Source organism: Panthera pardus, unplaced genomic scaffold, assembly GCF_024362965.1.
Source record: "Panthera pardus isolate Hobbes unplaced genomic scaffold, ASM2436296v1 HiC_scaffold_8, whole genome shotgun sequence".
Taxonomy (NCBI): Eukaryota; Metazoa; Chordata; class Mammalia; order Carnivora; family Felidae; genus Panthera; species Panthera pardus.
The window spans coordinates 144,930,614-144,947,445 of record NW_026527013.1 but is presented as its reverse complement, the minus strand read 5'-3'; the positions used below and the strand labels follow the sequence as shown (position 1 = coordinate 144,947,445).

Below are 16,832 nucleotides of genomic sequence, written 5' to 3'. Positions count from 1 at the left end.
TCTATTTTCTCTATACTTTTCAACTCCCGGGGGTGATGGTTTTGAGAAAGCAGGTTCTTTACACACATAGCAGGGGGTGGGTTGGGGGAAAGATATTAGTGGAATGGCCTACCACGGAATAAGGGACCCAAGGCTAAGGCCATTCAAATATGCTATTGGTAACCACTTCAACTTTTCACATCTTTGCCCTGCAGTAGGCTCTCCAGCCTGTTGCCAAGAAACATCACTCATCTCTTGAATTCCTAGTTCACAGAAGCAAGCAATACTCTCAAGATAAGAATCCATTTTAAGAATATTTTATTTATCTTTTGAGATTACATAGTCATTATTGCTGATCTAATACAATCACTTAGACATAAAGATTTCCAAGATCCTCTCAGAAACGGTGATCCTTAGAGGTTTTATTTCCTTTCAGTAAGATGACAATGAGAACTAGATGATTATATATATAATATATATATATTATATATATATAGTTTAGTTTATTCTCTACATATAATTTGCTGGTGTTGCCTATTTTCTTTCCATAATTTCCTTTATTAAAAAAGCTTAATGCAACAATGCATTTTGATTTCTTTTTTTTAAAACCATGACAAAGTTAATTTTGAGAAAACCACAGGAGCAGCAATTTCAGATCTGTTCAGAGAAAAGCCAAGCAGCAAAAAAGCTTTGCAGGAGTATGTGGCCATGGGGAGCCGTGCTCATATGGGAGGGTAGGTTGAGGAGGTAGGAGGGCAGACAGAAGGTAGACCAGATACCTTTTTTCTTTTTTTAACGAGGAAAACAAAAAACAAAAAACAAAAACCCTGAATTTCCATTAAGAAGGCAAATGAGACCTTGAAAACTAGCAGAAATTCATTGCAGAAAAAATGCTAAGTATCTCCACCAGCCAGGGCCATATACAAACAGATAATTCGTCTTCTTTCCTATGCTTCCAGATACCTGAATGCATCTAAGGTGAGAGCTTGAGGGAAGAAGACACAGTTTGTTGTCTGATTCCAAGGGTAGAGGGAATAATGACCAAATTCCAACACTAAGGTAGAACCCAAATACTCAGGAGGCCTGGGCCTCCTTCTTCCTAATGGTTGATGACATGGGGTCCCTAGAGAGAAAGGAAAGGGGGTCATCTGAAACTCAGAGGCAAATATCTCACCATGGGCAGCAACACTGGCAATCAAACTTAGAGGCCCAAAGGTGGCTCCTTTTTTATTTGCAATGGGTCTCTTCACTATAACAAGGCAGGGTGTGCTCTGTCAGGATCAGTACCTAAGTAATACTGCTCCCTAGAGAACTCGGCTTTACTGAGAAACAGCAAGTTATGGTTTTTGGCTTATGAACATAACAGGCTAGAGTCCAGATATCTACCTAATGGAATCTGCCCTTGGTAAAAGTTACAAAGACCTGTATCCAATTCACTAATACAAAAGAGATGCAATTAATACAAAACTCAGAACTGGGTAGGCAAAAGGAAGAACTGAGAGGTCTAGTAGAATTTTCAGCATTTACAATCTTCCTCATGAAAGAATATAGCCATATATGTGGCACTTTTCCGGTATGTGCTAAGACATAAAGCCTCTGAGGAACCAGACTCTCTAGGCTGAGACTGCATACTATTTAATGAAGCAAACAGCCATTTATCCAAAGGCCACCTCTCTACCTCCAAAAGGAAGGTCACTTCCAGACTAGCTCTGAAAGTATATATGAACGCCAGGGGAATTTGAACAAAGTGGAGGTAGGTGAGGAGAATCAGGGTGGGAAGGTTATAGTGATCCTGGGTGGTCTGGTGGTGTTTCCTTGAGTTACCTTGGTCTTGAGACTATGAGGCAGACCAGGGTAGGAAAAAAAGGGGGGGGGGGGGGAACAAACCAACAAACATGAGAGTGTTAAAGAAAGTTGTCGGGGGGGGGGGGGGAAAGGGACTCATTTCATTCAAGATTTCTAGGGCCACTCCAGACTTTAACTCTCAGAACAAGTCTGGTCCCAGTGAAACCCTTAAGATCAACATGTCAGTCTCCAAAAGGTATCCAACTCTTACGTGGGACATAAAATTTCAGGCTGCTTGCATTACTAGTTTTTTGTAATGTTGGAGTTACTCAAGAAACTACCTCTGAATTATAGAGTCTTGAGATGGAAGAGGCAAGAACATAAAAATATATCCCAGCAGAAAAGAAAAACCACAGACTAAATCGTAGAGACATCAGATCCTAGTTTCATCAATGGCAATGGCCAAAGAAATGAAATGTCTGATGAAGTTGAAACTAGTCAAACTAGCTTTAATCATTTGGACACAGTTTACAGTGTCACCTCTGTATAGCTTACCCAGTTTAGCTGCAGAGCCCTTCCCAGGAGACAAATAAATACATTCTGCTTCTTTAGAGTGACAAGCTGCGGGCGTGAGTGACCTGTCCCACTTCCAGAGCCCTACACCCCCCAGATCCATTGGAAAGTTCATCTTTCCTTGCTCAGTTTCAAAAGCAGTTTTAGGCAGTAAGAGGAAATTTCAGGAAGCAGAGTTTCTCTCCTTTTCTGAGACAGTGCCAGTCTAGAGGGAACTTCCCGGGAAACTGTCCAGTTAAATGACAAGTAAAACTATGGGCCCCACTGGGGCTAGCCCCCACTTCCTGAGCAGGGGTTAGCTGGGTTAGAAAGATGGCAAGACAAATATCTGACAAACACCAGAGCTGCAGAGGAAATAATGGAGGCACATCCCTCTTGGACCCAGAAAGTGTTAAAATAGACATGACTATTCAAGGAAGAAAGGAGTCCTGGGTAAGGAAGAAGACTCCAAGTCAGCACAGGCATAGCTAAGTTTTTGGTGTAGCTTGCCAAAGCCATAACATATACTCCTTCCTTCCCAGTCATTCTATAAAGAAGGCAGTGATAGTGATGGTCAAGGCTGGGAACTTAGGCCATGTTGACTCGGTAGCTTCCAAAAGGCCTAACCTAGGGAAGGGCCAAAGCTGAGAAAGGCAGCTGCAGGAAATTTATTCTAAAAAACCCAGGGAACAAGGAGTCTGGAATCCCTGGACTAACTCCTGAACCTGGACAAGAGACATATGACCATTGCTGAGGATTCCAAGTCAACGGGGAATGATGCAAAAAATGCACTGGGAAGGATTACCCCATTTCTTTCCTTCCTCAGCCTGTCCCTTGTGGCTCTCACAGCCTTCCGGGCAGTAACCACACTTTGGGCCAAGGCAACAGGCACAGGATTCTAGGTTTTAATAAATAAATAACCTAACATATAGGGTGAGCACGGCGAGCAGCTGATTGGAGAAGCAGCTTGCTGGGTTCTTTCCTGTATAGGAGTGGAGAAAAGACTTGGAGTTCTATTCCTTAAAACTTCTTCTGGCTTGAATTACAGGAACTTAATACCTAGAGGGAGAAAGAAAGATGAGACTATGTTATCAGCTTATGTTATCAGCTTATGAGGATGCTGGGACATGAAGAGCCCACCTAAAGGTACAGCAGGTAGACAGGGACTTTTCTGGAGTGGATGGTGAGGGTAAATACTTGTGGTGCTTTTTCACATCAGTGAAAATGCCCAGTATTTCTCTATAAAGAGGTAAAAATAATCTTAAGATGAAATGGAGAAAGGCAAATTCAGAAAAGGGAACACTATTTAATGTCTGGAGAAAGCCTCAAAGAGTCCTTTGGGGGTGGTACTGAGGGGGGAGTGGGTTTATTTTTCTGAGTTCATGTAAATGTAGTAAAAGTTGTAAAGACCAATTTCAGTGCAGAAAGCTCTTTACTACCCGGGTTTCCCTCTTTTCTGGGGGGGCCCAAGGCACCTGTAGTAATTAGGCTTGAAAGGCCCATTCTTGTTGAGTCCCAGATACTTGGCCTGTTCATCTGTCAGCTCCGTCAGGTGGGCATCAAAGGTGGGCAGGTGTAGGCTGGCCACATACTCATCTGGAACAGACCACAGAAGCCCTGGTATAAACATTCATGCCTCTTGTCTGGCTGTGCTCGCCAGGCTAGGCCTTAAAAAGTTGGGAGACACTTTCTAATTCTCGGAGCTGAAAGAAAAATGCTCAACTTTGGCTCACCGGCCCAGAATTCTAAGGAGTGGTTGCTTGAGCTTCAAGCCCAGTGTTTTTCAAAACTGTAACACTTCTTTCTTACCAGCTGTTTCATCCTTGAATCTTTCCTTCTCCCCAGAAAGGTAAGGGAGACATGAAAGAAGCAATAGTTCTTAGGGTCTAAAAGAAAGGATGGGATAGCAAGGGAATAAAAGGTGGGAAACTCTGTACTTTGGGCGACTCAGAAAAACTAACACCCGAGGAAACTGGAAAGGAATGTCTAAGAATGATACTACACTGTTTGCTTTGCTTTTAGTATCCTTAGCTATGGGCTCTGTCTATATTCTATTGCCTGAATACATATTATTCAGAATTTTATGTCATTTTTCTAACTATTTGTTTGGTCTTCCTAACTTCATTATGTATTCAGCCAAAATATAGACTGTTGTATTTCTTTTATATCCTTCCAAAGGATATATTAAAGGGAAAATATGTCAACTTCTAACAGTTGCCATGCATCAAGTGCTAAAGCAAAACAAAACCAGAAGCTGATTTATTCCCTGATCTTTGCCTCAGGAGTTTGTAAACACACTGTATCAGTTCAGGTGCTTGAGGCGGGTTCTTTAAATTTTCAAGAGTTTAATGTTTCCCTTATATGAAACACCCACATGACTAGTCTTAACAGGAGCTGTTCAGTCTTTCCTTTGGCCCTGACAATGAGACCAGAGTTAGAAGATGTAGTATGAAAAGTCTTCTCAGTCTGAGGAAAGTCTGGAAGGGGCTATGCAGCAGCCTAGAATTGGAATAAGTCAGATGTCACAAGGTGGAAGATGAGTCCTCTTTCTTAGGGGAAGATTTTTTTCTCCTTTGAGATTCTTGCATATAAGATACTTGAAGAGAAAAAAAATCCTTGAAATTCACAGGTAGGCAAACCAAAGCATAGCAAAATGTAATGATAATGTAACCAAATCATAGCAAAATGTAAATCAATCAGTAATGAAACCTAGGAATCCTAGCTCCTACTTTAGAAGGCACAGATATCTTCCCCACCCCCTTTCCATAAGAAATTTAGTGCCCCAAACTTCATTTAGCCTCTCACTCTGAACTACTTGGGAACGGACAGGGATGGAAGAGCGCATGCTTACCCATTTTCTTGGGCAACAGGTAGACATCCTGCTTATAGCGACCCTCAGGAGCATTGTAAAGCTCTATCAAGGCAAGAGCCTAGAAAAGCAGAGAGATGGATGCTGATGTGCCGTACCAAGTGAAACCCTGATGGTCTGATGACCCGTTCCAGCCCACTGCTTTCCGCTCTGATGGCCCTACCTGAGTAGTGGCGGTGATTGAGAGCACAAATGTAGGCACTGTGGAGCAGCTTAGGTTCAGCAGACGGCCCTGGAGAGAAGGGTTAAGACACAGATGAGTTAGGACAAAGTCTCTAGCCTTTGAGGAGCGAAGGACGCACACAACTGCAATTTTCCAAATACTTCCAACTAACATGGCTGGACAAAAAGTAGGTGTTCGATAAATAGACATGAATTGGTCGACATTTAAGTGGAATTAAAAACTTCTGGAAAATCTGATGAAGGTAATGGATAAAAGATCTCTGGGATTATGTAAAAAGGAATAGGGACGGTCACGTGATACTGAGGCTTATGCCAAGGAAGGGTATGCTTCTCTTGAATTTCATACTTTCTGCAACAGAATATCCTCCTTCAGAGGCACTGGCATTCTTTTGAAAGACCGTTGTAAGCAAGGATGTAGTCAAGTCCAGGGGCAACCTCTCCAGGTTGTGAGGGGAGGTATCTTTGGACTTAGTAAGCTGTGATGATTTCTGTGCTTCTTCTGCAGTTTGGTTCTCCTGAATGCAAGGGTATTCTTGTATTTCTAGTGGATGATTCAGAGAATACAAGGGCTGGAGGCTACTGGAGATTGCTATCCTTTCCTATTTTGTTTCCTAGGAAGCGTGACCACCTTTTTTTTTTTGCTGAAACATAGTAGCCAAAAACCATGGTGCTTGCTTTTGTCACCAAAATCACTAGATGGGACCTCCCAGGGCAACTAGAAATAAGTCACCAGACAGCTGGCTGATATAAAAGCAATTAATGAATATTTAACAACCTGCTCATCCCTTCCCTGTACAAGCTCCTTTCTCGTGAAGGAGTAATCCGGTCCCTTTACAGATGCCCTAAAGTATGTGAGAAGGTGAGATAAGGTGGAAAAAGGTAAAGAGAACAGTAAGGGTACTCCAGCATAAATTTAAGGGTCCCTCCGTGAAGATGGTATATCTTTTACATCTTCGTATTCAGTTTCCTTAATTTTAAAAAAAGGAAGGAAAACTGACAGAAAATCAAACCTCAAGAAACATATTATTATCATTCTTGTTATTTTGGTATCTTTCTCTGAAGAAGAGAAACTGTCAAGGTAAGAACAGCGGGCATCGATATTGCCGTCAGGAATCTAAGACTAGGGAAGAGGAGCTTTCAAGAAAGGCAAAGTAGCCAAACATTGACACGGAAGGTTAAGTGGGATGAAAGTGAAGAGTAAGTCTGAGCCAGAAGAAGTCAGGACAGGGAAATAGTAATCATACGACCAATAGACAGCTGGGTGCCTACTACACATCTGGTTCAACTCAGAGGAATGTCACTCAAAAACATGATCTAAACTCAAAGACTCTCCTAGAGCTTGCCTACAACAGTCTCAGGTACAGTCAGGAATATCTGCTTTGTGCTTACTGATTAAGCCATCCTGCAAATGACATTATCTCTTCGTAGGCATCGCTCAAAGTGGCATTGGCTCTATCTGCTAATTCTTCCACAGTAAGAGTCATTATCTGACTCTACCTGTAGATTGACACAGACAGACAGGATAATTGCGGAAAAGTAAGGAACCAAAATAGTTTCTTAATTGCTGAATGAAAAGACCTTTCACAGTCAGATGTAAAATCCACTGGTAAAGTAGTTAAGCTTGTGCTCGAAAGGAGCTGAAAATGAGAGAACATGTGGAGGAGGGGACCTGGATATTGCAGTCTTTCCTGTCAGGGGTGAATTTCTCTTACCAGTCTTAGGTCTTACCTCTGCCAGCAATACTATCCTCTTGCCATCAGGCCATATTACATGGTCAACTTGGGATCTCACTCGCTCCCAGGTCAGTTCTGGTGTCCGCAGACTCGCCTGGAACACACACAGCAAGTACATCATCGGCCACGACTTGTCCCACTTTATGGAAAGATGTTGAAGGGAGCCATTTCAAATAGCAAGTTGAAATGAGCAACCAACATGCCAGATGGAGAATACCTTTCCCAGGTTGGTTAGGACTGTTCCATTTCAAGGTATTTAATCTTAGGCCCAGCCAGGGAGGGATCACTCAGGATGTCATTCCACAACATATACTGTATGCCCACTCTCTGCTGAGCACAGTAAAAGGTGCTATGGGAAATACAAAAGAAACCAAAGACATGGTTTCTGCCTTCAAAAAGCTCATACTTTAGGTGGGGACACAAAACGATGCATACGTGAGGAGGAAAAAGCCTCTAAAATTACTTATAAAGCAACATGCAAACAAGTGCAAATTGATACAAAGCAAACTGAATACACAAATGCTGAAGAGAAACAGAAAAAAGGAGGGTCGGAGCTAAGTGAGATTTGTTAGAGAAGGCTGGTTGTCCTAAATATAGCATGCTGGGGCCCGAAGTTCTGCCTACACATCCTCATATCCCAGGTTCCACCTTCTCAATGATGGTGGTTCACCTTAAAGTTACAGAAGCTTTGTGACCTAAGTGCAAATGTGAGGTAGCCTTTAGAGAAATGCTTAATGGTAGAGTAAAGCTCCCAACAGCTCACCCTCCTTCCATTTCTGTATATTGTGTATTCGGAGAACAAGAGAAGAAATGTTAAGTTTATTAACAGTAGCAATCAAATAAATAACAGTCACAGGGTTTAGACTTAAGACAACAACTTCCTTCTTCCAATAGGCCATTCCTAAAATAGAAAGGGAGTCCATATTCTAAAACCACCCTTTGGCTCAGCTGGTAAAATTAAGAAGATCTGCCAAACAGTAGTTTTCAGACAAACAGAGAAACACTTCAGTTCTACAGTACTCATTTGCTGGGTACATTCTACATTCTAGGCGATGTAGTAAATGACACTATTATAGACAAGACTGTGGGCTCCTCTACTAGATTGTGAGCTATTTATGGACAGGGACTATATCATCTTTTAATTACCAATCTAGTGGGAAAGACAAACATAATTCTGTTTCAGTATATTCAGGACTGTATTAACGATCTAGACCATTTCTTTATTAGGTACATGGGGAACAAAATGTCTTGAAATACCAAGTTTCACAATTTGGTTCAACAGAAAGAGCAATTTGGTAGTAGCTAACAAAATTTTATATGTACCTAATCTCTGACCAATCAGTTTCACCTTTAGGGCTCTATAGAAACACTTGCTCAAGTTCATAAATATAAGTGCCAAGAATGTTCAATCCAGTATTATCTGTATTAGCAAAAAATTTAATTTAACAAAGGAATAGCTAGGTAAATCTGGATAATTTCATACAATGGAATATTATGCAAATATTATATAAAAAAGTAGATCTATATGTGTTAACATGAAAACCACTCATTATTGTTAAGTGACAACACAGAGTTGCAGAACAATATACTATAACCTCAATTTTGTAAATGTTTTACTTCTTAAACATATTTATGTTGTTTGAATTTTTAAAACAAGCAACCATTGGGGCACCTGGGTGGCTCAGTCAGTTAAGTGACTCAAGTCCAACTCTTGATTTTGGCTGAGGTCATGATCTTAGAGGCGTGAGATCAAGCCCTGCATCTGGCTCCATGCTGAGTGTGGAGTCTGCTTAAGATTTTCTGTCTCTGTCTCTGTCTCTCTCTGTCCCTCTCCCCAACTTATGCTCTCGCTCTCTCTCTCTCTCTAAAATTAAAAAAAAGGAAGTATTACTTTACAGTTAGAACTAATTTTTTAAATAAATAAACACTGTAAATAGAGTTAAAAAGAATTTAAGCAAACAGACCACTTTGGGAAGTTAAGGATATACAAAGTAAATCCATTAGCCTTTAGAAATAACAACATAGAAGGCAAGAGACAAAAGATACTCCTTGGTAACACGGGCATTTTTTTGTTGAGATGTTGGAACTTTAAAGTATTTTAGGTTCTTAGTGTCTCACAGTCATAATTTTCCAGAGGACAAGCAATCTCGGATGGGCAGTAAAGAGGTGACACCATGATAAAAGGAGTCTCCTGTCTTAGGATATGATGGAATCAAGGAAGAGACACTTCTTATGAACATCATAAAATGATCAATGCTTTGTGGAGGCAGTGTGCTGGAGCACTGGAATGGCTATGGTGCAAGAAAAAGACCTGAGGGTCAGTTTAAAACAGGGTTCAGAGAGACACTGAGTTAAATGATCTCTAACACTGCCCGGGCAGCTCCAACAACCTAGTAAGTTTATCTGACAGTGACAGTCCTTGAAAGAAGGATTTCCTATGGCCAGCATAGTTATATACGAATTTCTCTTAAAGGCATCAAATTGTCTTTTCTGTTGATTTACAGTCATTTAGCAACCTACCAGGAAAAAGGTTCCTTACAGAGACTGTTCCCAAACAAGGTGTATATCTCACTGTGAATGACCATGCTTGCACAAACTGGTATTATGTGATTTTGGATAGTACACATCAATTTTTTTTAGGGAAACAACTGTGGTTCTAGTGCTGCAAAAATAGCAAGTCTCAGGTTCTAATTCTTTTGCTGGTGGAAACTTTTAAAGCATGTGTACCTAATGGTTTAGCCACTTGAAGTGTGAAGGTTATAGTCATAAAGGCCATCTATGTGATGTATATGGGTAAGCAGGTCTGTTTTCAAGAGAAAAGGAAACATATGAAAGAAAGACATGGCCAAAAGGCAGCTAGGAGCACAATCCAGTCACAGGTTCCCTAAGTTTTCACAGCATTAATATACAGGGAAAAAAAATGCAGTTTTCTAAATGTCCAACTCTTTTGATGAGCTATTCCTTCCAAGAAACACAGCAGTCAACATCTCTAGGTTAGGTAAAACTATAAATTCCTACAAACAAAACAAAACAAAACACTTACATTTTTGATTGCTAAAAATATCTGGGTAAAATTTACTGAATCATTCTCCTTTGCAGTTTCACTGAGATTACTTATAGAGATTCTCCTCTTTTTTCCACTCTCTGCACCCGAGCTATTTAGCAAGTCCCACTGGTCCTATGTTCACAATATATTACCTTCATTGCTAACCCATGTCATCTGAGCTCCCACTTTCTCTCATAGCTGGAAATACTGAAAGAGCCTCTATTGCCCCTACCACTACTCAAGCTCCAGAAGTGTTTTCTTTAAATTTTTTTTTTTTTTTACATTTATTTATTTTTGAGAGACAGAGAGAGACAGAGCGTGGGCAGGGGAGGGGCAGACAGAGAGGGAGACACAGAATCAGAAGCAGGCTCCAGGCTCCGAGCTGTCAGCACAGAGCCCAACGCAGGGCTCGAACCCACGAACTGTGAGATCATGACCTGAGCCGAAGTTGGATGCTTAACCGACTGAGCCATCCAGGCGCCCCAGAAGTGTTTTCTTTATACCACAGAGTATTCTGTTAAGTCACATTTTTTTCAGTTACCTGGTTAAAACTTTCCAATTGGAATGCTTCCACCCCCACCTTTTTTTTAAGTAATCTTTACGTCTAACATGGGGCTTGAACTCACAACCCCAAGATCAAGACTCACACGCTCTACTGACGGAGCCAGCTAGGTGCCGCTGGAATGGCTTCCAATGGCTTCCACTATACCCAGAATAAAATCTGAGGTCCTTATTGTGGCCTACAAAGGCCTACATAACCCACTGACCTCCTTCAGCTGCCTCTTATTCTCATCCTTTGCCTATCCTGTTCCTGCCATGATGGCCTTTTTCCTGTTCCCCAAACATAAAGCACGTTTCTAACTCAGCATCTTTTTACTCACCATTCTCTCTGAATAGAATGTTCAGATACCTTGTTCCTTCCATTCATTCAGGTTTTTGTTCAAATGTTATCTCCTCAAAGAGACCTTCCTTGATCACCTTAACTAAAATAGCATCCTCAATGGCCTCACTTTGCTGTTTTTCTTCCATACGAGGCACTGACAAAACTGTCTATCTGTTGATTGTCTGTATCCCACACTAGAATATAAGTACCACGAGAGCAGGAATATTGTTCACTATTTCTTCAGCCAGTAAATACTCAACGCAGAGCAGAGAAATTATTCAATTCATATTATTCAATACAAATTAAATTGTGAATGAACATTTTGATTTCGATTAGATGAGTTTGCCGTTTCCTTAAATTTCATTTTATATGCCCAGGACACTACCATCAAAGGTTGAGTAATTTAACTTTTCCAAAGTCCTTCTGAGCCTGTCCCTTTCTGGACCATTCAGTTTAGTCATATACCTTCTGCTAAGAAGAGCACAAAGAGAATTGAGGCATGGCCCTTGGCTAGTATCCGTGCCAGATATTAGAGGCTACCTAGCAATACATACAAAACTAGGTCCAGTATCAACACAGCAGCCAGGGTGAGCCTTTTTTAAAAGTCAGATTATTACAAATCCTATAATGGCACCCTATTTCCCTCAGAATATAATCAGGAGTTCTTACAATGGCCTGTAAGGCTCTGTAAGATCCGGCCCCTTCTTTCTGACCTCATCTACTTTTCCCTGCCCCGTGCTCATTTATCTCAACCACATTGGCCTCATTGTTGATCCTCAAACAGACTAGGCATATTCCTGCCTCAGGGCGTTTGCTCTGGCTGTTCTTAAAATGTTCTTCACCTAAAAGTCCACCTCGCTAATTCCTTCAAGTCTGCTCAAACATCACCTTTTTAATGAGGGTTATACCTTGATCCCACTCTTTAAAATTACAACCTGGCACTCCTGATTTCTCTTACTATACTCCACTTTTTCTTTTTTCCATGTGCTTTTGCCTTCTAACATACTACATGAACTATGTTTATTGTCTTTTTTATCCTTTAAAATGTAATAAGCTCTCTGAGGGCAAGAATCTTTGCCTGTTTTGTTCACTGACTCCAAGCATCTAGAATAGCACCTGGCATATAGCAATCACACAACAAATATTTATGACTGAAGGTAGAGTTTCTTGGCGTTTATCCTGCAAGGTTACTTATGTCTGGATTGCCTTTAGAAGAGGGATTACCATCACAATTTGAAGTTAACCTAGAAATCATGAGGAGGTAATACTACATACAATGTATAGGAAAACAAAACAAAATAAAACAAAAACTGGACTAGAATAAAAAAAACCTGAATTTTGGGCTCCAATTTAATTTTTGAATCAATGTATATGACAACAATGGACTTAAGTTCTTAGTTTCCCAAATGAAAATCAGGGATTAGAATAATGCCTTGTGGGATTGTCAAGAGGATGAAATAAGATTAAGTAAAAATGTAAAAATTATATGATTGCATTTGGAATTGTTTTTATTTAAGCACTTGAATGTTTAGGAGAGAAAATTCCTTCCCCCTTCCCTTACTCAGAAGATTTCTTTTTAGAGTTCAGAGCATGACTACTTCCCTTAAGCCTTTTCCCATCTGGGGACTCTATAAGCAGGTTAATCCAGAAAAGGACAATCATGTGCTAGACAATTTTAGAAATATTAATATCTTTGACTATTCAGTAAAAGGGAGTATGGCATATAAGTGAAACTTAACAAAAGAAAAAAACCCATTCAATATTTAAATTTCAATATTGAAAAAAGAAATGACTCTTTTGGGGCACCTGGGTGGCTCAGTCGGTTAAGCGTCCGACTTCAGCTCAGGTCATAATCTCACGGTTTGTGGGTTTGAGCCCCGCATCAGGCTCCGTACTGACAGCTCGGGTCTGTGTCTTCCCTCTCTCTGCCCCTCTCCTGCTCATGCTCTGTCTCTGTCTCTCAATAATAAATAAACATTAAAAAAAAAAAAAGAAAAGAAGAAATGACTCTTTATGAGCAAAATATCATGACGATAAAACAAAGTAATGGAGCCATGCCACTCAGAAACCTTAAGGGCAGAAATAGGCTTCAGTATTTCCAGCTATTTTTAATAACAGAAGAATAGAGTACAAGTTAAAAAGAGAAGTCATTTAAAATAGATATTATCCAACAGGCTCTCAATATATCAACTGATCCTTACCTGGCAATGCTGGAGCTCAATCAGAGCAGCCCTCAGGGGAGATGAAAGCATGCTTTGCTTGAGCCATTTACCCAGAGAGAAATACAGTTGTGCCAGAAAAATGCCATAAAAATTTAAAACCAGAGTGAAAGTCACACTGAGAGATACTTTGATAAGTCTGAAAAGAAATAAATAACACTTCTATTAACTATTACTTGGGCAACTTAGTAGGACCAAGTGTTATGTTGGATTGGATAATTTGAGGGTGAATATAATCAAATTAGAGAACCAAAATGGCTTACAGTGTAAGTAGGTATCAAGCTGGGGTGGAAGAAAATAATCATTTGAAATGATTGAGATGAAGAAGCTTTATAGTATCCACAAGCATAGGTCACAGGGCTAGTAAGTGAACAGACTGTGGACAGCTCTGCCAGGACAGTCATGTTTAGGATGGCTGGTGACTCTTCCCTTTCTTCTTCCCGTTTATGTTTCTTGGGAAGGAGAGGAAAAAAAAGGCCTCAATAATGAGTTACTTAATCTTACCACATCAATCTCTGTGTTGGAATGTCCCATGTTACAAACGATGCAGCTATTCTTCATACGGTCCAAGTGCTCTCTGGTTACCACATTCTTGTTACCTTAAAAACAGAAGAGAGATCCACACGAAAAGAAATAAAGTTGGACCCCTACCTCACACCATATGTGAAATTTCACCTGACCAAACACAACAGCTAAAACTATAAAACTCTTAGCAGGGAGCGCCTGGGTGGTTCAGTTGATTAAGCGTCTGACTCTTGATTTCATCTCAGGTCATGATCTCACAGTTTGTGAGATCGAGCCCCACATCAGGCTCTGCACCAATAGCACGGAGCTTGCCTGGGATTCTCTATCTCCCTCCCTGCCCTCCCCCTGCTGATAACATGCGCGTGAGCTCTCTCCTCTCTCTCTCAAAATAAATACATAAACATTAAAAAAACTCTTAGCAGAACATAAGAATACATCTTTGTGAACTTGGGTTAGGCAATGGTTTTCCTAGGTATAACCCCTAAAGCAGAGGCAACCAAAGAAAAAATAAACTTGTGCTGCAAACAACTCCACCAAGAAAATGAAAAGACAACCCATATATTGGGATATTTATTTACAAATAAATAAATGGAACAAAATATTTACAAATCATATAACTGATAGGAGATTTGTATCCAAAATTTATAAAGAACTCTTACAACTCCTTACTTAAAAGACAAATAACCCAATTTAAAAATGAGCAAAGGGAGGTGCCTGGGTGGCTCAGTCAGTTAAGTGTCCGACTGCTGATTTCTGTTCAGGTCATGATCTCACAGTGTGTGAGTTCAAGCCCTGCATTGGGCTCTGTGCTGACAGTGTGGAGCTTGCTTGGGATTTCTCTCTCCTCTCTCTGCCCCTCTCTGGCATGCTTTCTCTCTCTCTCAAAAAAAATTAAATAAATAAATAAATAAATAAATAAATAAATAAATAAAATGTAAAAAATATTTTTAAATGAGCAAAGGACCAGAGTAGACGTTTCTCAAAAGCAGAAGTACAAAAGAAGATGTGCTAATGCATACATGAAAAGATGTTCAACATTGAGGCACCTGGGTGGCTCAGTCGGTTAAGTGTCCAACTTTGGCTCAGATGGTGATTTCACAATTTGTGAGTTTGAGCCCCACGTTGGGCTCTGTGCTGACAGCTCAGAGCCTGGAGCCTGCTTCTACGTCTCCCTCTCTCTCTGCCCCTCCCTTGCTCATGCTCTGTCTCTCTCTCAAAAATAAATAAAACATAAAAAAAAAAAAAAAAAAAAAGATGTTCGACATTATTAGTCACTAGGAAAATGCAAGTCAAAACCACAATGAGGGGCTCCTAGCTGGTTCAGTCAGTGGAGCGTGTGACTCTTGATCTTGGGATTGTGAGTTGGAGCCCCATATTGGGAGTAGAGATTACTTGGAAATAAAAATCTTTAAAAACCAAAACCACAGCAAAACACCATTTCACACCTACTAGGATAGCTATAATAAAAACAATAGACAATAATGGCATTGGCAAGGATGTTGAGAAATTGTAACCCCCACACATTCTTGCTGGATTGTAAAATGGTGCTGTCTATTTGGAAAAGCTTGCAATTCCTCAAAATATTAAAAGTAGAGTTATCATACGTTCCAGCAATCCCAAGGTATATGTAGGCAGGTATATATTCACAAGGATGGAAAACATGTTAACAGAAAAACACTATGCACAATGTTCATAATAGCAACATTATTCAAAATAGCTAAAAAGCGAAAACATCCCAAGTGTCCATCAACCAATAAATAAAGTGTGGTATATCCTTAAAATGAAATATAATTCAGCAAGAAAAAGGAAGGAAATATCAACACATATTACCATATGGATGAAACTTTAGAACACTATGCTAAGTGAAAAAAGCCAGTTACAAAAGACCACATACTGTAGGATTCTATGGATATGAAATGTCTAGAATAGTCAAATCTATAGAAACAGGGAAATTAGTGGTTGCTTAGGGCCGGGCAGAGGTAGAGGAAAGAATGAGGACTGACTGCTAATGGTGTGGAGTTTCTTTGTAGGGTGATGAAAAGTTTCTGGAATCAGATATTGTACAATTTCACTAAAAACCACTGAACTGTATACTTTAAAACTGTAAGTTGTATGGTATATGAATTATATCTCAATAAAAAAATTAGATTGTTGTGATGGTTGTATGACCCTGTGAATTTGCTAGAGAATACTGAATTATACACTTTAAATGGATGAAATGTATGATATGTGAATCACATCTCAATAAAGCTATTAAAAAAAGACATGAGGGGATTGATATGAAGCAAGAACAGTTTCTTATGGTCCCTCTTCTCTGCCCCCATCTCACCCTGAGGGTACAAATATATTTTCATTCTTAAATATTCTGATTTTCCTCCTCTGAAATATAATTACAAATAAAAACCAATATTCTAGCAGTTTATGGTCCCATGATAAAGAGAAAGTAAGTATCCCAGTCCAAGGAAACTAGCCATTTCTGCATATTCCTCTCTAAAACTCCAAACTACCTCTTTGGGAATTAATACAACTGTCTTTCCTACTTTCTCTAACTGAATTTTGTTTTAGGCCTGCTTTAATTATAGGGACTAGAGAGAAATACACATTACTTTTGAAGGTAAAATAAAAAATCAAATGTACAAATTTAAGATCCGGCTGCCCAAATAAAACTTATCTCTAGTCATCTCCTTGGTAGTTGAGGACGGATGGAGATATAGAACAGTTAAAAGGCATGGAGAGAAACCTTCTTCCAGGGATGACCTAGATGACCTATACTTTTGGTCAGAGCTCTAAAGAGGTAGGAAGAATGTGAAAGATTGACTCTACAGATAGACACCTGTATCTGGCTTTTATTTCTTTAATTATTATTTTTTAAATGTTTATTTGTTTATTTTGAGAGAGAGCAAGCGAGCAGGGGAGGTGCAGAGAGAGAGGGACAGAAAGAATCCCAAGCAGGCTCCTTGCTGTCAGTGCAGAGCCCAACAAGAGGCTCGATCTCACGATGTGAGATCAAGACCTGAGCTGAAATCAAGAGTTGGACACTTAACTGACTGAGCCACCT

At 40.0% G+C, this 16,832-nt stretch overlaps 1 protein-coding gene and 1 long non-coding RNA gene across 11 annotated transcripts in view; both read right to left on the bottom strand.

Annotated features, from left to right (window-relative positions):
- Positions 1-280: 280 nt before the first annotated feature.
- The window catches only part of AHCYL2 (adenosylhomocysteinase like 2), a 169,307-nt gene continuing 152,755 nt past the window's right edge, over positions 281-16,832 (bottom strand). For all 10 annotated transcript variants that reach the window (XM_019452711.2, XM_019452712.2, XM_019452713.2 and 7 more), the window contains 6 exons: positions 13,754-13,848; positions 7,097-7,195; positions 5,349-5,417; positions 5,168-5,246; positions 3,792-3,912; positions 281-3,375 (listed from right to left, as the gene is read on the bottom strand). In XM_019452711.2, coding sequence (XP_019308256.1) covers positions 3,369-3,375; positions 3,792-3,912; positions 5,168-5,246; positions 5,349-5,417; positions 7,097-7,195; positions 13,754-13,848 — 470 coding nt within the window. In that variant the 3' untranslated portion in view covers positions 281-3,368. The remainder of the gene's footprint in view (positions 3,376-3,791; positions 3,913-5,167; positions 5,247-5,348; positions 5,418-7,096; positions 7,196-13,753; positions 13,849-16,832) is intronic.
- LOC109268978 (uncharacterized) lies at positions 10,448-13,747 on the bottom strand. The gene is made up of 2 exons (XR_002080867.2): positions 13,513-13,747; positions 10,448-13,388 (listed from the first exon to the last, which is right to left on the bottom strand). It is a non-coding gene; the product is annotated as an uncharacterized LOC109268978 (long non-coding RNA).